We start from the raw sequence: 23,419 nt of genomic DNA on the forward strand, positions 1-23,419 counted from the left end.
TACTTGTGATCTCTCTGTCAAATAAATAAATAAAAATATTAAAAAAAAAAAAACACATCTTGTCCCTAAGCAGAGAAATGTTTAATCTCATTCTCATGGTATATCCTAATCTCTGAAATTAAGTTGTTGTCTTGTGACTTAGTCTCAGTAACTGAATTCTGCTCTAGTATATGTCTATCTCCTCCTAGCGGTGTTTGTTCTGCCTTGTCCTTGTCAGTCTTCCTAGGTTTTAGGAAACTGTCCCTAAATTCCAGCCCCTGTGATAGAATGATGTCTAGCCTCTGGTGTCTAGTCTCTGGGGCTATGGGGATGGGCCTGACATAGCTCTTCCCACTTACTACTTCTCAGCCTACTGTCCTCCAAGCATATCCTGGCCATCGACTGTATCTTCTTGTTTTTCTTTTAGATTTTTTTATGTATTTGTTTGACAGAGAGAAACACAGCAAGAGAGGGAACACAAGCAGGAGGAGTGAGAAAGGGAGAAGCAGGCTTCTTGCCAAGCAGGGAGCTGGAAGCAGGGCTCGATCCCAGGACACTGGGATCATGACCTGAGCCAAAGGACAACGCTCAATGGCTGAGCTACCCAGGCACCCCCAACTATCCCTTTCTTTAGAACTTTCTCATTTCATTCCAATTGCCCACTTCAGAGGCTTTCCAAAATACTCTGCCTTACCTCAGTGGGCCAATGCAGCCCTAGGAACCTGCATTCCTAAATCCAATCTCTCCTACCATCTACCAAGCCCTTAGTTCAAACATAATACTTATTTTTCACCAGGACTAAGGCAATTCTCAAGACTTATCTTAAATTGCCTATGAGCAACTAAAATCGTCTATGAAGGCAATAATATTTGCAAAGTAACTTACCAAATATGCCATAATGTATGACATGAGGATTTTAGGGCATACTCCCAGTCACCTGCTACTGAAATTTAGTTCATTCAAATTGAGATGGTGCCTACTCCACATCACAAAATTTTACGTTTTTTTTGCATGTAGATAATTCAAGTGCTTTTAAGCATGTTTTGCATTTTTTCTCTAATCACCTTCATAAAAGAAACCATAAATGCTTATTCTGCCATCACTGAATAGCACAAAAAGAGAAAGACACAAGAGTCTTAATTTGTTTTCTATGTTTCTAAGTAAACTTTAACAGTATTTCTAGGAGGCTTTTCCAACAAGTAGAAATTCACTACTAAAATATTGGCAACTTTTATTCTGTTTAAGAAATGGCTATGAAACCCAAAAGGAATGAACATTTTGAGAAATTCTGTCTGAATAATCTTTTTTGAAAGTATGGTTGGAAAATTTCTAATTTGGGGACACTTGGGTGGCTCAGCCAGTTAAGCGTCCAACTCTTGATTTCTGTTCAGGTCATGATCTCAGGGTTGTGAGTTCCCGAGCCCTGCATCAGGAGCTATCTGCAGTGGGTGTGAAACCTGCTAAAGGTTCTCTCTCTCCCTCTTTCCCTCTGCCCCTTCCCACCTCTAAAATAAGAAAATTTCTAACTTGAATCTGATGAATAAAAGAACAAAATCTGAACCCTTGTACAGATAATTGTTTTGTTTCTGAGCTAGCCATTTTATCTCCTTGAATCTCTACATGGTTTATTTGAATTTCTGTGATGACTTTACACATAGTTATTTTCTACTTACTAATGAGGATTACTGAGGGCCTGTGATCAGTTACGTCCTTTCCTAAACATTTCATGTGTGCCAACTTTCTCATTCACATCAGACCTCTAGGGCAAGATCATCACCATTTCAGATGAGAAAACTAACACCCAGAGAGTTCCCCAGTGCATCTCACTATCAAATGAACTTCTATCCAAGCATTCTGGAGGGATGGAGGAAAAGAGACCCAATCATTAATATAAAAATGTTGACTTAGAGTATAGTGATGCTATGAAAAAATATGTTTGTTTTATTTTATTTAAACAAATATTACTGTTAGGCACCATCCTATTTTTAAATAAACACCTATAATTTACGAATAACAACATGATAAATATTATTCTTACCTCCATTTTGCAGATGAGAAAACTGAGGTACGGAGAAATTAAAATTATCTGAGATAACTCAGGAAGTGCTGGACCAAAATCTTATATCCTAACAGGCAGGCTTCAGACCATCATGCTCAAAATAAAGACAACATAGGCAACCCTGTACAGAGCAATAACCAATTGTGGGGTTCTCTCAGAAAGCTCTCCACAGATTTGAGACTTTTGCATTTTGCATGTAGATCATCTCATTAAGAAGAACAATGCTTTATGTGCTTTTGCTAAGGTTTTTAGAAAATATAGTAAAGGATAAAAACAAGTGATTGGCAAGAAAAGTTAAAATGAATGTTTGAGGGGCACCTGGATGGCTCAGTGGGTTAAAGCCTCTGCCTTCAGCTCAGGTCATGATCCCAGGGTTCTGGGATCGAGCCCCGCATCGGGCTCTCTGCTTCACGGGGAGCCTGCTTCCTCCTCTCTCTCTGCCTGCCTCTCTGCCTGCCTCTCTGCCTAGTTGTGATTTCTCTCTGTCAAATAAATAAAATATTAAAAAAAAAAAAAAAAAAAAAATGAATGTTTGAGGAGCTTTCTCCTATGAAGACAGCATTTTCTAAGAATGTGTTATTCATTTGGGAGATTATAATATTTAAGTGAAACATATTCATAGAATTATTAAATTTTAAATACAAAAAGAGAACTTTGAAATGTGAAAAGGAGAACACTATCCAGAAGTATTTTTCTGCAGAAAAATATTAAATCACACTAGCTTTAAACCTTATGTTTATATATCTTTAGCATTCAGGAAGAGTTGTTTATTTATAAATAAGTGAAATAAACTCCATCTCTGTGTTGTGCTACTAAAGGTGGCACAAGAAAACACGTTTTAAAATGTATTCTTTTCATTTTGTTTTTGTTTTTGTTTTTACATTTTTGTAGCTCCCTGCTTGTCCTTGGGAATTTGTTTCTTTAAACACTTTATCAGTCGGCGTCTGCCCCCTGTGGTAAGCTGAGGAGGCAGCAGTCGTGTGTACATATTAGTGCAACTTTCAGAATATGTGTGATGAAGACCACTGCACTCTGCACAAAATCAGCCCTATGGCTTTTTAAGGCAGTGTGTCAGGGTTAGTGGAATATGAGGACAGGGCAAGATAGCACTCAGGATGCTCCGCTCTTCTGAAGGAGGTGGAATGTTGCAGGACCCGACTGCTGAGCAGGGAGCCTGCTTCTCCCTCTCCTTCTGCTGTTCCCCAGCTCGTGCGCTCACCCCCCCCACCCCTCTCTCTGTCAAATAAATAAACACAATCTTAATAAATAAATTTTTATTTGTTAGAGAATGGCTATGCTTTATGGAAAAATGTAAGTCAAAATGGAGAATTTATGTATTTAATATTTTTCTTTATTTACAATTAGTTTTGTTTGTTTTGAGAGAGAAAGAGAGCTGAAGTGGGGAGGGGAGGGACAAAGGGGGAGAGGAAAGAAAATCAAGTGGACTCTGAGCTGAGAACAGAGCCTGACTCAGGGCTCCATCCCACCACCCCGAGATCACTACCCCAGCTGAAACCAAGAGTCTGGTGCTCAACCAACTGTGCCACTACAAAGAGCTTTAAAATTATCCACAGATATTTAGTTATCTGTGGATAATTTTTATATATTTATATATGTATATATATATATATGTAAAGTGTAAGATTATGCTAACATGAACTGGATTGTTTTTTGTCCAAAATGCTAATATTCTGGCAGTGTTTTTATTAAAACTTTTTGTTAATACATTGAATATATTTGTAAGCAGCCTGGAAAGAATGAGGGAAAAGGAGATGAAGAAAGAAGAATAGATCAATGCTGACTTTGAATGATTAGATGATTAGATGTCACCACTATTCAGGTGTTTATAATTTATTTTTCTATTGAGACAACAGTCTAGCTATGGTGTTGAAATACAATTGACTTCAACTCAGAAATGGGAATTAAAATACCTAATTCAAATTAAGTATAAGGGAAAGAAACAGGACAGCTTGTAGCCTCATGAAGCAATGCAAGGCAATACACCAGCCAACGCAGTTAAGAGTCCGGGAACCACTCCCAGGTTGCTCACTCATCTGCTCCATGGTAATTTGCTTAACCTCTGTGAACAACAATTTCCATAGCCACAGAATGCGGTTGATCGAGTTACTGTGTGAGAGAACTTGTAAAGCTTTAGAATTAGGTACAGAGGCAATAAACACCAGAGTGCTCCAAGGCACTGTCCTTCCCAAGAATTGTCCTACTAAAGGACACCTGCCAAGGGACAGGGAAATGTAACTTGGAGATTTGTTTATAAGATGCTTGACATCTGAAATAAAAATTGACATTTCTAGGAGATCCAGGATCCTTCATTACTGGAGAGAAGAAGCCTGGTAGGGGCCTTCTCTGCCTGCAGGGAACAGTAGGAAATTTCCTTTCCCATTCCACACCCACATAATATTTGTGGGGGGCGGGGGGGTGGATAAAATTGGAACACTTGATTCTTCTAGGGAAAAAATAAATAGACTGCTATTTAAAACTGTTAAAATTTTAAGAGCTATTAATAATTTAAGAGCAAAATGGAGTTTGATAGCCATCGCTGAGATGGCAAATTTTAAGAAGGCAGCCACAGGCAGCAAGATCCTACCCTACAAGGGTCAAGAATAGTGGTATCAAAAGAAATGGAGGGGCGCCTGGGTGGCTCAGTGGATTAAGCCTCTGCCTTCGGCTCAGGTCATGATCTCAGGGTCCTGGGATCGAACCCCACATCGGGCTTTCCGCTCAGCAGGGAGCCTGCTTCCCGCCCCCCCCTCTGCCTGCCTCTGTCTGCCTCTCTGCATACTTGTGATCTCTGTCTGTCAAATAAATAAATAAAAATCTTTAAAAAAAAAAAAAAAGAAGTAACATTTAAAAAAAAAAAGTGGAAAGAAGGAGAGACAGGAGGAACCTAACTGCTCTTCTGGACTAATTTCCACCCCACATGGCTATGGTTCCAATCCTTCAGGCTACTCCTGCCATGATTCCCACATGCAACCTCAGATTCTTGGTCAGCTCTGAGAGTATGCAGAATAAGGTACTCCGGTGACATATTTCTTAACCCAGAAATCTCCTGGGGAGAGTCTAATGTACACTTGTTGAACCTCTGCCCATCAACTTGGCCAACTCTTGTCTTCAGTACACTCTTATAGGACCCCACTATGACTGCTGTATTATGGGATTACAACCCCAAACAAGGATGCCAGGAATCATTTGCTGGGGCCAAGCCCTGTTATCTTAGCTGTTAAGACCCAGTTATCTTCTTGAAATGCAAATTCCCACTCTCATCTACCCTGTTCCTCTGCCTCATTATCTTGGTGTCCCTTTAGGATGTGAAGCCTTCCGTGGAGTCTAATGTAATATGTCTAAATCCAGGGACCATAGTAATTTTTGTCAGGCCCTTCCTTTTTGTGTACCTTATAATGATGGACCTGAGTCCAAGGCTTGACTTTCTAGGGAATATGCATACCAACCACCCAGGCTTCAGTTTTCCAAATACAATGTAAATCTTGCCTATCATGCTCCAAGCATGGGACTATATAGCTGAGCATGCAGACCTCCAGAGTTAGGGAGGAGATAGATTCATCACCATCTGATTGCCTTCAACTGAGCCAGCCTCAAAAGCAAGATCAGGGTCCTCAAAACTGGTTCTGGCTCATGTTACAGCTTCCAACAAGACTTCAGGAGGCCTAATGTCTATTAGGATACCTAATTCTAATTCTAATTCTAATTCTAATTCTAATTCTAATTCTAAGCTCTCTACCATGAAAACATCAAGAGCAGGTGTGAGAAAAACATCCTATAATCTGTAACCCCATGCATACTATATATTAACAGCAATTGGTTTAGTATTTCCATTAATACAGTATAGTGTCAGGTACATCATATATATTAAATAGGATCTTTTGGTCTTCCTGACACAATGACTACCATGACTGAGGTTATTTCTGTGAACAAAATGCATTAGAGTCTAAACCATTCACTGGCATGCTTGACTGTCCAAATAGCTAGTTAAATGACAAAACCAGTAGCACGTGGTAGACATAGGTAAAAGGTGCTTTTTCCACAGCATGTTTACCAAAAGGAAGAATTCATCTTTTTTTATTTTTTATTTTTGCTGTATCTAAAAGAATATATGCTAATTGAGATGAAAAGGGATAATTCAGTGTGGAGAATTGACTCAAAAGAGTCTCTATGACCCTGTGTTTCTGGTGCTGTCTGCAAGAGTGCGCCCTAATGAAATCTGCCCAAAGAGGGTTGTGCCAGGTCACAATTTTATACAGTGGAGCACTAGTACACAGACACAATGCACTTGTTCTTATTGCCAGATGCTGTTGGGTTAGAAGAGCAGAGCAAGTCGGCCCTTAGTCATAAAATCTGCTGTACTACAACTAAAGTAGAAAAGTTGGTGTGTCCTCTTTCCTTTAAATGCTGAGGTTGGCTTCTCCTTACTGGATATGTGTGTTCACATCTATTTTCCAGTAAGGTGGGATTGCGTCTGCACTGACCATTGGTTCCAATCAGCTTGTAATTCTCTTCCCATATGAAATTCTTCACCCAAAAAGAAAACTCTAGGGCACCAAAGTGATTTGATGGTTTCTGTCAACAACATCATAAGCAAGTAAAAATTCTCTTTCAATGTTCAGATTTCACTCACATGGGTGGTGGTCAAACTTGTGCCTTCATGCCGTATTGTTCACAAGAATATTTGTGTAAGATTTGGACTTTCTCAGAAGGAATTATATTTCTGGTTTTTTAAAGCCAAACGTTATGGGGATTAGTCTTTCCCATGTGAGAACTCCGTGGTTTAAGGTCCTGTTTCTCTGCCCTCTTTGTGACTGCAGTTCCCTCCACCTTTCTGACTTTCCTGAACTTTCAGCCACAGCCTCTACTCTATATTTCGTTGTGGAGGCTGTTCTGCCAGTCGTTGGATCGTTCTCTGGTTTGTTGACTTGGAAGTGGAAAATATCTAGTTATAAAAGTGGGAATGGGTGAGCTCTGGGTCCTCCTACTCCACCATCTTCCCAAGCTCCCTGTTCCCAAATCAGATTTCTGCCAAAGACCACGAAACTCGGTAACTACCCAGTGACTCATTCCCTACTATCGGGCCTCACAGCCCATGTGACTAAATTCACATCCCAACAACATTTCATGTCACTGCCTTTGGAGGCTGCTTGTAATTTACCCAAATGATGAATGTTCATTATTTCAAGGCACCTAGTCTGCTTCAGTTTGCAACGTTTATGGGCTACCCTCACACTCCACAGAGAAATGACAGAGACAGTCCCACCCCAGGGCTTGCCCCAATATCCAAAGACTACCTACAATTTTTTCTCTTTCTTTTCCACTTAAGACATCATATTATGAATCAAATGAGTGACAATGATGCTGTTATAAGTCTAACCTGGAACATAGCATGTTTTATTTTTAGAAAGAAAACTTTATAATATCGCTAACTTGGAAATATTAGAAATTTGCAACATATGTCACAATGAATCTCAACACATCAGCGTGTTACAAGAGCATATCTGAAAAGCACTGGTGTATAGGTTTCAGTCTAGGGCAATGAGATTGTCACAGCACTTTAAAAATGCCTTACTTCATTCAGCAATATTCCCGTAAAGCGGGAGATGAACATGTAACTTCCCTCATATTAATAGTCAAGTAAGCAGTTCTGTGTTGCACAAAGCGACATTTAAGCATTTGTTGCATGAATGGAGGGAAGGAAGGAGCAGGAAAGGGTGGGGGGTGGTGGAGGGATGTTTTTATAATTAACTTTGCAAGGCTCACATTCAGAAGACTTTTCTTTGTTCTTAACTTCTTCACCTGCAATGTTGTCATATCAGTATTTTTATAGTCTACAAATTTGTTTCTCCTTTGTGATCTTTTATAGAAAAAAAAGATACTGATTTCAACTAAGTTCTGGGAAACACTGCATATTATGTTTGTTTTGTAGATTCACAATGCCTTTCTGTATAGTAAAGGTGATAAGAAGTCCTTCAGGAAAGAAACATGTTTAATTTTGTTTCACATGTATTATTAACATTTATTTGACCAAGACATGCTTTTCTGCTATAACTCCTTTTAACGTGACATGTAATTGGGTTCTAAGGAACACTTTGAGAACTGCTACTATAGGACGTTTTAACTGTCTCCTGGTTCAGATAATAAAGTGCCTTATAGAAGCTTTACTCGTTCATTTTTATTTAAAAGAAGAAAATGGGAAATAATTTCATGAGAACCCCTATAAAGCCCTCTTCTTCAAAATGACAGAAGCAAAAGAAATAAAAATGAGGAAAAAATGGATATCAGTTCTGAAACTAGTAAATACTGCCAAAGATGTATCACAAATCTTTGGCAGGAATTACTACCAAATACAGTAAATTCGAATCAGTGTGAAGAAAAACATCAAAGGCTGATGTGCAACTTCCCTTCCTGAAAATGTGCAGTTTTCAGAGAAATTTCTAAAGCAAATTCTGCCAATTCCCATTAATGGTGAATAAATGTAGAACAGGACTGCAAGCAGGAGAGGCTTTGGGAGAAAGACTACTGTCCTAATCTGTCTCTGCCCCCAGGCGAATGCGGGGGTGGAGGGAAGAAGGCGCAGCCACTGGCAGGGTGTTGTTATTTGTTTAACAGAAGCCACTTTTCTTAAAATGTAACATATTCTCTCCCACCTGGCTGCTGGGAAGGATCTTTATGATCTACAGACTCTAGAAGGAAGGGTGAGCATTTTTCACAGATACAAAGATGGCTTAAGCAAGAAAGGGGAAATAAAAACAAAACAAAACAACAGTGGCCCTCCCAAACTGAAAGCCCTTGGGCCCTGTCATTTTTCTCCAGCTTGACTTCCCATCTTCTGTCTTAGTCGGCTTGGGCTCCTTAATGAAATAGCATAGACTGAATAGCTTAAGTAAGACATTTATTTTCTCGCCCTTTTGAACTGGAAGACCAAGCTCAGGGCCCCAGGATAGTCAGCGTTTTGAGGGCTCTCTTTTGGCTTGCGAGGGCCACCTTCTCACCATGAGCTCATGGGACCTTTCCTTGGTGAATGTACTTTCTCTTCCTCTCACATAAGGGCACTACTTCGAACATAGGGGTCCCACTCTCATGACCACATCACCTCCCAAAGGCCCAATCCCAAATACAATCACATTGAGGGATCAATATGTGAATGTGGGGAGACATAACTATTCAGTCTGCAAGAACTGCCTAGCTGAAGTAGATGAATAATCCAGAATCAAAGGAGTGCTTCTGTCCACCCTCAGTAAAGGACACGTACACAACCCCCTACTCTCCTCTCCATATCTCCCACCTCCCCCACCCTGCCCACCTCCTCCACGGTACCCCTGCCTGTCCACACACACTGGAATTCACTACACACTAAAAGTGAATCTGGTGCATTTCCCCAACACATAAAGAGAGTAAAGCATACAGAAATAAAGTTTCCCATGGACACAGCTCTTTTTCTACCTGTCTCAGGTGTAGCATAGCTGAATCTGTATTTAAATTTGAAAGATAAATTAGAATAGGAGTTAGTTAAGCAGAAAGGAGAGCCATGAATAACCTATCTATGCTCTTTTGGGAACAATTGCAGTCTTGCAGTGGTTACTTTCCTCAAACATGAGTGAAAGCAAAAAAAAAATTGTTTAAAAAATATGGTAGAATCATATGGTATTTGTCCTCCTGTGACTGGCTTATTCTGGAGTTCTGCTGTTCAACACTGTTCCTAAAGATAACTCTGTAAGGTGCACTTAAAAAATCTATTAAGAGGGGAGATCTCATGTTGTGTTCTTACCACAATAATTTTTTAAATTGGTTAAATAAAAGAACCAAGCATTTATCCTTACTTCCCTATAATTTATACCACTGAGCAACCTAGTAGCTTAGGAAAAAACATCTTGTAAAATTGTTCCAGTTACTGAATGAAAAGCAAATGAGAGAATTTGAATATTAACATTTTAGAATGTTAGATGTTGAGCATCAGGGGATGCGAACATAAAAAAAAAAAGCGAAAAGCTAACATTATGTACTTCTTAATGAAAGAATGCATCACAGCTACAGTCTTGGCAAGGGAACCCAACCAGGATCTAATCAAGCATCTGGATCCAGTTGCCAATTTACAAGAAATGCAGAAGACAAAGAAATATGCTAAACTGTGAAAAACTCTACCAGTCCAATTCCCCAGGTTCTTCAAGATATTTATTAGAATGGAAAGAAAGAAAGGAGAGAGAACATGTAAATTAAAAGACACCTAAAAGTAATATAAAGTTTTTAAAAGTGGGCATGCAAAATTGGGTGATAAAATCACAAGGAAAAGCAAAGAAGTAATTATGAAAGTCAGAATAGCAGGTACTTTGGAAGGAGAAAAGCCATGATTAAGACTAGAAAATAAGACAAATAAATCATGGGCATGTAAAGTACGGCAAGGTAACATAGTTAACAATACTCCATTGTATATTCAAAACTTGCTAAAAGAAACCTTAAAAGCTCTCATCACAAGGGAAAAAAATTTGTGTGTGGTGATAGATATTAACTAAGTTTATCATGGTGATCATTTTGCAATACATACACATATCAAATCATTAGGTTATACATATAAAACTACCACAATATTATATGTTGATTATATCTCAATAAAAAATAAAAACAAATAAAAAGTAAAATTCAACAAAAACAGATGGAAAAATGGAGGGGCTTATGGAATGACTGCTGAAGTTCTGTTCTGAACCTAAGTGACGGTAATGAGATTACTCACTTTATTTCAGTTACGTAAGATAAATAAGTTTTATAAGCACAGTAACTATAGCATGATAGTAACTATATAGTAACTATATCACAGTGACTACAATTAACAATACTGTATTGTGTACTTAAAACTTGTTAAGAGGATAGATCTTCAGTATCCCTATCACAAAATAAATAAGCAAATAATAATAATAAAGGGGTAAAAAGGGAACTATGAGAAGCAATGGATATGTTTGCAGCCTAGGTGCTCATGGTCTCATGGACATATACTTATTCACAAATTCACTGAGTTGTATACATTAATTATGTGTAGCTTTTTACATGTTAGTAACACCTCAATAAAGTGTTTTTTTTAATTATTTACTCTATAATAATTTATTGATCTCTAATTATTTTTTTGTTTTCTTTATTTGTGCTTTATTCTACAATAAGAGTTTAAAGGGGGAGACAAACCATGAAAGACTGTGGACTCAGAAACAGACTGAAAGTTTTGGAGGGGAGGGAGATGGGGGGTTGGGTGAGCCTGGTGGTGGGTATTATGGAGGGCATGTATTGCACAGAGCACTGGGTGTGGTGCATAAACAATGAATTTTGGAATACTGAAAAGAAATAAAATAAAATGGAAAAAAAAGTGTTTAAAATATGGTAGAAAGCACAACATGCAAAATGTAGATCAAGCATTTTCTGTTTTTTTTCCTTACCATAGCATATATGTCTAGATTAAGCATATTCTTTACAAAAAGATTTACTCCAAGAAAGAGAAAAAATTTTAAAGAGGAGCTATAATGTCAAGATAATTTTAAATATTTAAATAATATATACTATTATCAACACATAATTCCCCTTCTTTTCAAGTTCCCAAGGAAGTTATTAAGTTTATGTGGTCAATTCTATAAGTCTGAAAATCTGTTTGAAAGATGTTTTTTTTTTCCTGGAAAAAGCATAAATGAACCGTATTCCCTCAAAACAAATCAATGACAAAAAAAAGCACAGACAAAGCTTTTATATGACAACAAAGTATGTGCTATAGGAGAATTCTTTCAGACTTCAAGGAGGAATATTTTCATGAGCACAAAGAAGGAAAGTTTCATTTTACATAAAGTTAATATAACCCTCAAACGAAACCTGACCAAAACATCATACAGGAAAATAAAATCACAGACTCATCTGGATATAAACTTAACAGCTAAAATCACTAATAAAATGTTAACATTTGTAATGCACTGTTGTTTTAAAATTCTATTATATGACCCACTGATGTTCATTTGCAGAATGTAAGAATAGTTTAATGCTAGAAGGCTTGTTAATATCATTTCTTTCAAAAATAGATGAAGGAAGGGGCACTGGGTGGCTCAGTCGGCTAAGCCCCTGACTCTTGATTTCGGCTCAGGTCATGATCCCAAAGTCGTGAGATCAGGGCTCTGTGGTGGTCATGGAGACTGCTTAGGATTCTCTCTCTCCTTTTCCCTCTGTGTTTTCCCACCTCCACTTCATTTGCTAACCACACCTAATGCACGCATGCTCTCTCTCTCAAAAAAAATTAAGAAAATATATAAACAAATAAAAGATGAAGGAGAAATACTCTGTAATTATCATAGATGCCAAAAGTCATTAAACACCTATTCTACATTTTTCTTAACTTCTTAATAAATGACAACATGACTAAAAAAATAAAAATCAGTAACAGCCAGAAATTTTTTACTCCTAACACTAATATTAGTATTGTTCTAGAAATAACATATTGTTCTGGACATATTATTCTAAAATAACTAAGGAATTGTTTTAAAATATTTTCAAAGACTATGAAGTACTAATAATTAAAGGAGTCCTTACGTAATAGGGGCTCAAAATTAAATATTTTGTATTTTCACATAAAGGAGTTTGTATATGAAGTAAACAAGAACACAGACTAAAAATAACTGAAAATAAGGCAACTCCATAAGGGCATCCAGTTTCAAAATTAATATTTTAGTTTTCAGTTAATAATTACTTAAACACATTCCATTCACAATAGCAATTGTTAGGCAATAGTCTTAGAAACTATCAAAATGTAAATAGTGAAAGATGGGATTACATGGACTTTTTTTCAACTTTTTTTTAAAAATATTTTATTTATTTATTTGAGAGAGAGAGTGAGAGAGAGCAAGAGCACAAAAGGGGAAAATGTTAGAGAGAAAAGCAGACTCTCCATGGAGCTGGGAGCCTGATGTGAGACTCAATCCTGGGACTCCGGGATCATGACCTGAGCCAAAGGCAGTTGCTTAGCCAACTGAGCCACCCAGGCACCCCTCAACTTCTTCTTTAAAAAGAAAAACTCCAATCTTATTATCAAACTTTAAAGACCTATTCCTTTAAAAATTGATAAATAAAATACATCAATAAATTTTACCATTATATTTTAAGAGATGATGAAATTTAATATACACTTCACAGAAGCACTGTTCTAGTTATTTTTATTTTATTTATTTTTATTTCTATTTTATTAATTTTTTTGCTCTTTTTTATATAGTACATATTTTATTAGTTTGTACTAATACATTTTCATATTACAAAGGCAATTTAGTGGAAGTCTTTTGATATTTGAATCATTTGAAATAACATAAACAGAACTATACATTAAAAAAAAATCTTCATTTGGATAACAAAAAGACAAGTTAAAAACAAAAAATTTTCCTTTCTTACAGGTTGATATTGAAGTGGATCTAATTCGGTTTTCTTTTTAAAAGCCTCTAAAGACAAAAGCAGCTTAAAACCTAATTAAGATGAATAAAAATTTTTTTTACTAAACTACTGGTCTCCAGCACCATTTTCTGTTTTCTGTTGTTTTGGTGTAGGTTCTTCATTGTCTGTTTCTTCTCTTGCTCTTTTTACTGGTCCAGATGCACCATTTTGATCATGTTCATCATCACTATCAAATTTAGTTTTCTTGCCCTGAAACTGTACTTTTCCTTTAGCAGACCCCGTCTGGGCAGCTTTATTTCCCTTGCCTTTTCCTTTAAATCTGCGACCTTTGGATTTCCATTTGTTTAGAGACTCTTGTTGATCTTCTATGATTTTTTTCAGTGCTTCCTTTTCCACATCTCCTTCTAGTACTTCCCATGTCACTTCTTTGTTCCTTAATTGTAGGTTACCATTATTTGCATCTTTGGCTTTATCCAGTGCTTCCTTAGCTTTTTCTTTAAAAAGAATTATCCCCTCTTTTGCTCCTCTCACAAAGTCTATCCACTTTATTTCACCATGACTTGAGAAAAGGATGTGCAAATCTTCTCTACAGGTCTGATCATCTAAGTCTCCTGAAAATTTCAGCAAGCAGCCAATCTTTTCTTCTAGAGATTTCATTTCAGCATTTTCTGCTAACTTTTGTTTTTCTTCCTGCTCTTGTTTAGCTCGTAATTTAGCTTCCACCTTATTTTGCTTGCTTTCTTCATTTTTTTTTTGCAAAATAATCTTCCTTGAAAAGTATTAGCAGGTCTGTGTCTTTATACTTCTGGCCAGGGGTATCAACAAACTTCTTAGCAGATTCAATACTATCAAACACAGCAAAAATTGATCCCTTAAATGCTTTGTGTAATGTTCTTCTCATCTGAATATTTAGTACTTGACCTTTATCTTCTAACCATTCTTTTATATCATCAAGGGTTGCATCAGTTGGGAACCCTTTAATATAAACAGATCTGTTTTTTACATCATTCTTATATTCATCAGTCACTTCAGGGAGGGGTTTGCTTGGAGATCTTCTGATTTTAGTTTTATCTTCACTTATTTCCATGAGTTCAGCCTTTGATTTACTCAGTGCTTCTACTATCACATTAAAGTCTGTTGTTAGACGGTTTAACCTATTGAACTTTATCATTATCTCCAAAGGGACCCAGCCTTCATCCAGTTTGATCTGTTCCTTTAAAAATTTGTCTCGTGGCAAATTGAAGTCACCAAAATAATACTCAATTTGATGACAGATTTTGGCCTCGAGAGCAGCCATTTTTTCATTATCACCATTTTCAGCCATTGTGGCTATCTTTAAGGTCCTGGTCCCACAAAGCCACACCGCATAAACACTAACAGCGACAACAACGTCTCTACTTCCCAGCGCCGCGGCTGGCCTACAGTGCGTGAGGAAGATGGGGGCCGTCCCGGCAGCCTTATTAATTTATTTTTAAGTACTAGAACAGTCTTCAGTAGATGTCTACCTCAAACCCTCATTTTTGAATACAAAATTTAGGGCCTCCCACTTTTAAGAGTTTGTTTAAGGTTTCTAGTCAATGGCAAAGTCAGAATTAACACCCAGACTTCTGATTTCGAGTCCACCCTACCTTTACTTTTACCTAAATCCTCTTATCTACTTCCCTCTCCATTATACCAAGCATAATAAGTGTTAGCTTTTCATGGTCTCTGTTTAAGCTGACTTAGATTTTAAAATGTTAATAAAACACTTTTTTCAACTCTCCATTCAACTCTGTCACTAAATTTGAGCTTGGAGTAAAAATTTATCAGTGGAGATTTAGGGGTTCAGGACAGCCTAGCTGAAAATTCTTATATTTTTTCTCACCTGATATTGACCATTCTACCACAGCCATAATATGTTTTTTTCTGCTAAGATGAGAAAACTAAAAATAGGAAATCATTCCATTTTCTAGGGGCTCCTTTGCCCCCTGCTCTCCTTCTTATCCATCTAAGTACAGAACAGATAAAAGGACATATACATTCCCAAAAATACATGTCCTCCTGGCCCAGTCAAAAAACTCTTTAATCAGACGTAAAGGTTTTATGGCCAGATGTAGATATTGCTTCATTAATTAAATGGTATACTAATTTATAACCATGTTCCAATGATCCCGTTCCACAAACTTGATTCGAAAAAAAAGTTCCTTCTTTTAATTCTAGTTATACTCTGGAGGACAAAGGATTCCATAGTCTTAGCAAATGAATTTAAGGAGATAAAGCAATATAACATGCTTAATATTTAAGAAATATTTCAATCAAATACAATGTAAGAACCACGTTTAGCTCCTAATTTGAACAAATCAAATGGGAAAAAATAATTATAATGAGAAAGCTGACTAAAAGTGAATATTTAAAACATATGTGATTATTTTAAGTGTAATTATGGTATTGTAATTACATTATTTAAGGTATTCTCATCATTTAGAGGTACGTGATAAAACTTACGGATTGAAAAAAATAAATCTAGTCATAAGTCCTCGCTTAGCCAAACATATCCACCATGGTCAACTTTAATTATTAATATAATCATGGAATAAATGCAAAGTGCAAACAATTAGCCCTCAAGACATAGGTAAACCACAGAAGTGCCAGCAGTGTAGCTTAGACAAGGAATGAGTAATTACAGGTTTAGGCTTCAAGAAGCAGAGGCAGAAGAGGATAGAGGCTAAGCGTAGAACTCGAGCAATTTTGACCAGCCTTAGAACACTGAACTGCCCGGAGCAATCATGGTTAGAGCACTAACCCCCTAACCCCCACCCCGCCCTATCCCGTCATGCTTGTATGCTGTTACCATCTAACCCACTCTTACATGACTCTTCCTGTGAATGTACCCTCATGCCTTCAACACCTCTCCTGCCATCACTCTCAACTGGTCACTGTGTTTCCAATTTGCTAAAACAAAAACTGAAGAAATCAGAAGACGCCCTCAGGGGCTCTCCCATCACATTTGCCGGTACTAGAGATCCTCATATAGTCTGTTTTCTTGTAATTACAGGTGAACTACCTGCATCCTTATCTCAGTCAACCCTTTAGTTGAGCACTTGGTCACATTCAACATAGCCTATTCAAGAATACAGGATCTCAAATCTCTCTTCTCTCCCCTCTCCCCAACCCTGCATCATCAATTTCCCACTCTACACCGGATCATTTCCATTAGTGTTCAAGTACGTTATTTTGTTCATTTAAGTTCAAAAAAAAAAAAAGAACACATTCAACTCTCGTGACCCATCTCTCCCTTTAGAGTCCGCCCTGTTGCCCAGTGCCTTGTCCATGCTATCCCCAGCTCCTTCCCTTCTCCTGCTTTTGCCACTCATTGAACCACTCTCAGACCAACATCTCCAATAATCTCCAGATTATCAAATCCAATTGTGACGCATTCTCAGTGTCCACCTTATTTGATCAAAGAAGCATTTAAAACGGTTCTTTACATGGCTTTCAAGACATGCTCCAAATTTTCTACCCTCTGTCTCTGGTTATTCTTACTCTGTTTACTTTTCAGCCCTTCTTTTCCTCCCAGACCTTTTAATGCCCAAGCATCTCACACTCAGTCCTCTAACCTCGGTACTAAGTATCTTCCCTGAATTGGTGATGTTATCCTGATTCATGGCTCTCGATATCACCTTGTCATGCAGAACACCAGTTCTCCCCTGAACTACATATTCATGTATCTAAGGTGTTTTGTTTTTTTTTAAAGATTTTATCTATTTATTTGACAGAGAGATCACAAGCAGGCAGAGAGGCAGGCAGAGAGAGAGGAGGAAGCAGGCTCCCCGCTGAGCAGAGAGCCCGATGCGGGACTAGATCCCAGGACCCTGAGATCATGACCTGAGCCGAAGGCAGAGGCTTTAACCCCCTGAGCCACCCAGGTGCCCCTGTATCTACGATTTTAATGTAACCCTTAGAATTTAGATCGATGTATCCAAAGCAGAGCTTTCCAAATGCTACACCCTTTTCCCATCTCTGGTAACGCTATTATTATCCATTCAGGTGCTCAGATAAAAAAAACCCTGGACTTGCCTTGATTTCTTTTTCAGACCTTACATTCATTCTGCTAACAAATTCTGATGACTCATTCTTCAAATTATATATCAGATCTAACCTCTCCCTAACACCCTCACTATTATCATCCTGAACTCTCACTAGCTTCTCTCACCTGGATTATTACAACATTTAATCCTGCTTTCACCCTTAACCACTTCAGCGTGTTCTCAAAAGGCAGGGTGACCGTTTTCAAATGTCAGTCCTATATGGCCAATCACTCTTCTGCTTAAAATCTGCATGTAAAATATGTATGCATATAAAACCCTGCATACAAAATGAATAATTCCCACTTTAAGCAAAAGCCAAATTCTTAAAATTGTCTACAAATTCCTACACATACGGCCCTGCCATGACCTCTCCAATTTCCTGTCTTGCTTTCCCCCTCCTAAAAGAAATGAGGAACTCTTTTGTCTCAGAGTCTTTGCATTGGCTGTTGTCACAGCCTACACCCAATCTGTTAACAAATCCTGATGACTTTATCTTCAAATTAATTCTAGACTCTTGTCTCTTCTTAACACAAAAATGAAATGTTCTCACATTTCCACCCCAAACATCTATAGGGCTCACTTTGCTCAGACATCGCCTTACCAGTGAGGCCTACCCTCACTGCAACCCATAACCCCCTTATTCAAACATCCTTTCTTTGCTTTATTTTTTTCTTTATTGTACTTATAATCTTACATACCATGTACCTTAATTATTTATTTTTTTTAATTGTCTCTCTCTTTCTCCTTACAGGAGTGGAAGTTCTGTAAGAGCAGGAATATTTGGGCGCCTGGGTGGCTCAGTGGGTTAAAGCCTCTGCCTTCGGCTCAGGTCATGATCTCAGGGTCCTGAGATGGAGCCTCGCATCGCATCAGGCTCTCTGCTCAGCAGGGAGCCTGCTTCCCCCTTTCTCTCTCTGCCTGCCTCTCTGGCTACTTGTGATCTCTGTCAAATAAATAAATAAAATCTTTTAAAAAAAAAGAGCAGGAATATTTACTCTTTCATTCTCACTGTCTAAAACTATACTGGTACATAATAAATCAATAAATAATTACATGAGTGAGTGAATGAATGATTCTAATTGAGTAACTCATTACCACAATGGTATTTCCAACAAGAATGTTGTGCTTCTAGAGCAACTTTGCTGATAATGTCAAAAACAATAACATCTTACATTTGCTTAACACCCTACTCATTACATAAAGCTTTTATTCTGTGGGTTTTTGTATTCTTAGTTTTCTAGAAAAACAAATATCTAATTTGAAACTGAGATAGTCAATAACATATTTCCAAATAGTTGAATCTTTGTTGAGACCCAGCCTTGTCTTGTGACAGCCCAGTATTCAAGAGAGTTTTCCACCTTGCTTGCCTCATATCTTCAGATGGTTAAGCGACCCCACTCTTTCTTCTTGCTTTTCACAGATTATTTTAAATTTATTTAATAAAGCCTGTAGCTCGAGATAGAATTTAGTTTGTAAACCTGTCTGTTCTGTGACCTCTTGTACAGATAACTTGCCTGGTGGTGCCCTTGAAGCTGTAAGTGTAAAGTGAACCAAGGTCATTTCCCACACAACACTGGAAGGATTTAGACCATCTGCTGAGTGTAGGTGGACATGTTGCAACTATATTTCTATAGTTACAAAGTATCAATTTGTGAGGAAGGATGATAATGCTTTCTGATTTGTAGAGTATACAAATCTGCTTTCAAAGATATTGAAAACTGGAAAAATGAGACCCAATTAATTAAAGAACTCTTCTGTATTTTGAGAAGTTTAGAAATGTTACCCTATCAGTTTTTGGAGCACTTCGAAGCACAAAACATCACTGATGCATGTGTGGGTTTTTTCCCCCCACGCCTTCCAGATGTTAAAACACAATGGATTTCAAAAGGGAAAAAAAAAAAACAATAACTGATGAAGCAATTGCCAATATTTTTTAGTTTTCTCTAATAACAAACCAACAGACCAATTCTATGGAGATTTCTAACTGCAACTTCCTGAGAAACCATAATGGAAGCAGTATTTAAAACTGACACCATGGGACCTGATGTTTCTACAAATGCAGAAAACTGATGTTTCTACAAAGGCTGCTATTACCAGTTCCCTGCGTTGATGGTACTAAGGCTCATCTTCCTTTTTTCTGGGGACCACTGTAGCCCAGACTCACCTAACATTCTTTGCAAAGTGAGTCAGGCTAAGACAGGGAGGATTGTGGTCCATCTCATGAAAGACAAAGACCCTCTACTAAAGCAGAAGATGGCAGACCTAGTTTAAAAAACCCAACTCTGGCCAGGCTCTCTCCAGTTAGGCTCTCTCACTGCTCTCTCTCTCCCTCTCAATCTCCATCTCCCTCTCTCTCTTTCTCTCTCTCTCTCACTGCCTTTACACCACAGCCATCACTCAGACACATTTCTGATTGCAGTTTGTGGAACCTCCGTTCTGTAGGTTCTTAAAGATCTTGTGGTGCTCATTGGACCTTTGTGTTAAGGAAGCATTCACAGGTACTTGGTTAGAGAACCAAGTATTATTACAACCTAGTATAAACCTTAGAACATATGACGTGTAATTAAAAAAAATAGTGAGATAATTTTTTACTATCTATACTATGTTAATCTCCAAGCATAGTAAAAGTTTCCGTGAGTGTAAATCACTCAGTTTCACTTACACAACTGCAAAGAAAGAAAGAAAGAAAACCAGTGTTCATCAGATATTTCTTGTCAAAAGAGCAATGTAAGCAAAGGGAAAGACACATGGTACTGTATGACACATTTGCAATTCTGCAAAGTATTTAGCTGGGAGAGAAAGGAAGGTAAGAAATAGGTTGGGAGGCAAACAGTGACCACTTGATAAATGTCCTTAAAGAATTTAGGCTTCACTCTGAAGATAATGGGCATTACAGATAATTTTTTTGGTATTGATTTCATTTTTTTTCATTTTTTTTAAATTTAATTTCTTTTCAGTGTAACAGAATTCATCGTTTATGCACCACACCCAGTGCTCCATGCAATACTGTCCTCCATAATACCCACCACCAGGCTCCCCCAACCTCTTACCCCCTGCCCCTTCATAACCCTCAGATTGTTTTTCAGAGTCCATAGTCTCTCATGGTTCATCTCCCCCTCCAATTTCCCTCAACTCCCTTCTCTTCTCCATCTCCCCATGTCCTCCGTATTATTCCTTATGCTCCACAAATAAGTGAAACCATATGATACTTGACTCTCTCTGCTTGACTTATTTCACTCAATATAATCTCTTCCAGTCCCATCCATGTTGCTACAAAAGTTGGGTATTCATCCTGTCTGATGGAGGCATAATACTCCATCATGTATATGGACCACATCTTCCTTATCCATTCATCCGTTAAAGGGCATCTTGGTTCTTTCCACAATTTGACAACTACATCCATTGCTGCTCTGAACATTGGGGTACAAACCACCCTGCTTTCACTACATCTGTATCTTTGGGGTAAATACCCAGTAGTGCAATTGCAGGGTCATAGGGAATCTCTATTTTTAATTTCTTAAGGAATCCCCACACTGTTCTCCCAATTACAGATATTTTTAAGCACAATAGTGCTATAACCAAATGTGCATTTTGAAAAGTTGCTTTGGCTGCTACAAAAAAACAATGGAGGTGGAAAAACTGGGGACTAATACAAATATAAATTAAAAATTAAGAATATCTATCTACAACATAACACATTTGGGTATATCTAGTATGGTAGCTCAGGAAGAAGGATCATATTGCCACATTAATTTTATACAAAAATGGAGCATTATACCCTAACTTAATCAACCAAACTATAAGATTTAAAGTTAAGAAGGCACTTGGCACAAGAAGTTGCAAAACCGTTTCCCTGACTGTTCATACTACTGAGATCTTATCCTTCTGTGTGACTCTTTTTTTTTCTTTTTTTGGATACTGTGCCCTCCTTCCAGTTTTACTGTAATGAGATGGGTTCTAACAAGCTGCAGCCCCAGGTAAGCCATGTGCCTTCAATGGCATGCCTTCTCTCTTTCCAAAACCCACAGAGTACATGCAAACTTTTTTTTTTTTATTTTACAAAAAAAGAAGTGTTCTTAGTATTATCTTCTTACATTAACCCTCATTCTTCTTCTATATGGCTTGTTCATTTTTTCTCTCTGTGGAGTTATTTCAAAGCCTCTTTGATATTACTTGCCTTTCCTCCTGTATCATTCCACCAACTGATTTAATATCCCACTTGAGAGAGAGTAGACTGTAGGAGTTATGAGCACAGTTTGAAGCCAGACTGCCTGAATTCAAATCTAATGCCACCATCTAATTACTCCATGACCTCCAGCCACTTACTTAGCTCTCCATATCTCAGTTTCTCCTAAATGAAGATAATAATACCCATCTGTGGAAAAAAGTGGCAAAATTGACTCCAGTTCTTTACTAGATCCAGACACTTGGCATTTGACATCGTAACTCTTCTTATAAGGAGGCAGAATCTATTCCCAGGCTCTTGAACCTGGATTAGTGTTTTGACTTGCTTTGTCCAATAGAATATGTAGGAAGTGATAGTATGCAGTCTGAGCTTAGGTTTCAAGACTTGCCCTCTTTCTTGGAATCTTGCCGTGGCCATGAAAAAAATCCAGGTTAGTCTTTTGAAAAATCAGAGACCATATAGAGAAGGACCAAGTTGTTTTATATGAGACCATTCTAGACCTACAACTCAATCCAACCAGGCAGCTGACTGTAAACAGATGAGTGAGTCAGGGCAACATCTTTTTGGGCTTAAGCCAGACCAGTAGAACCAGTGACTTGTGAAAATTTGTAAGTAGCTGTTGTTTTACATTTTTTAGTTTTAGAGTGGTTTGTTATACAGCTATTGTGGCAATAGGTAACTGATACACTATATAATGGGGCTGAGGCTTAAATGAATTTGTCAAGTACTTACCTAGAACAATGGTTGCAATGTAATAAGTATTATTTAAATGTTTGCTTTTATTATTATTTGTAGTAGTAGCAGTAGCAAAGAAATGGGATCTGGATTAGAAATACAGATATGAAATGAGCATAAAAGTGACTACAGAAGACATGAAAATAGATGGAAGCCTATATATTTATAGAAGTGTCATCAGAAGAGAATGGATTCTTCTCAACAAAAAGCTTCTGGTCAGATTCTATGGAAAGCAGGAGTAAGGAGTGTGACTAACAATGGGAGTTTAGAAACAAGAGTCTGTGCAATCTAGCCCCACAATCTTACCACACAAAGACAAGTTACTGCTGTTTCCCTGGCCCCTCATAGGAGTCTGAAGATTATTTTCTGGAGGAAAAAAAAAACCCAAGGGGGGCGCCTGGGTGGCCCAGTGGGTTAAAGCCTCTGCCTTCAGCTCGGGTCATGATCCCAGGGTCCTGGGTTCGAGCCCCACATCAGGCTCTCTGCTTAGCGGGGATCCTGCTTCCTCCTCTCTCTCTGCCTGCCTCTCTGCCTACTTGTGATTTCTCTCTGTCAAATAAATAAATAAAATCTTTTTTAAAAAAAGATACCTGTATCTTTTGAGACACCAAAAAGTTGTACCTCCATTAGAGTGGCACTGTAAGTAACACAGCACTTGCACAGACGGATAGCCTGGTTTTTCATCATCTGGATGGTTCAATGAACCTCAAAATTTGAACTCACATTAAGATGGTCCTCGATTGGAAATGATAGCTGGAAATGTCTGGTTAGCTGGCATCAGAAAACAAAAGTTCTCTCTAGAGAAGGATGTCCATCATTCTAAGCCTCCAATTATTCCCACAAATGAGGTTTCTAAAATGATGTCTAGCACACAGTGATATGACCATAACCAGGAACACAAAGAAACAAGACCTTCTGAGTGAAAATAGCCAGAAATAACAGGAAATAACAACATATTCACAAATACTT

The 23,419-nt window shown here is 37.8% G+C and overlaps 1 protein-coding gene and 1 long non-coding RNA gene across 2 annotated transcripts in view; both read right to left on the minus strand.

Moving 5' to 3' along the window:
- Positions 1–23,419, minus strand: part of LOC123948819 — a 77,906-nt gene that overhangs the window by 39,455 nt on the left and 15,032 nt on the right. The gene's annotated exons all lie outside the window — the stretch shown is intronic.
- Positions 13,272–14,970, minus strand: LOC123948784 (lupus La protein homolog). Its single transcript, XM_046015937.1, is given in 2 exon segments — positions 13,272–14,215; positions 14,217–14,970. Coding segments are annotated over 2 exon segments (1,218 nt in total). The 5' UTR covers positions 14,787–14,970; the 3' UTR covers positions 13,272–13,567.

Source organism: Meles meles, chromosome 1 (assembly GCF_922984935.1).
Source record: "Meles meles chromosome 1, mMelMel3.1 paternal haplotype, whole genome shotgun sequence".
Lineage (NCBI taxonomy): Eukaryota > Metazoa > Chordata > Mammalia > Carnivora > Mustelidae > Meles > Meles meles.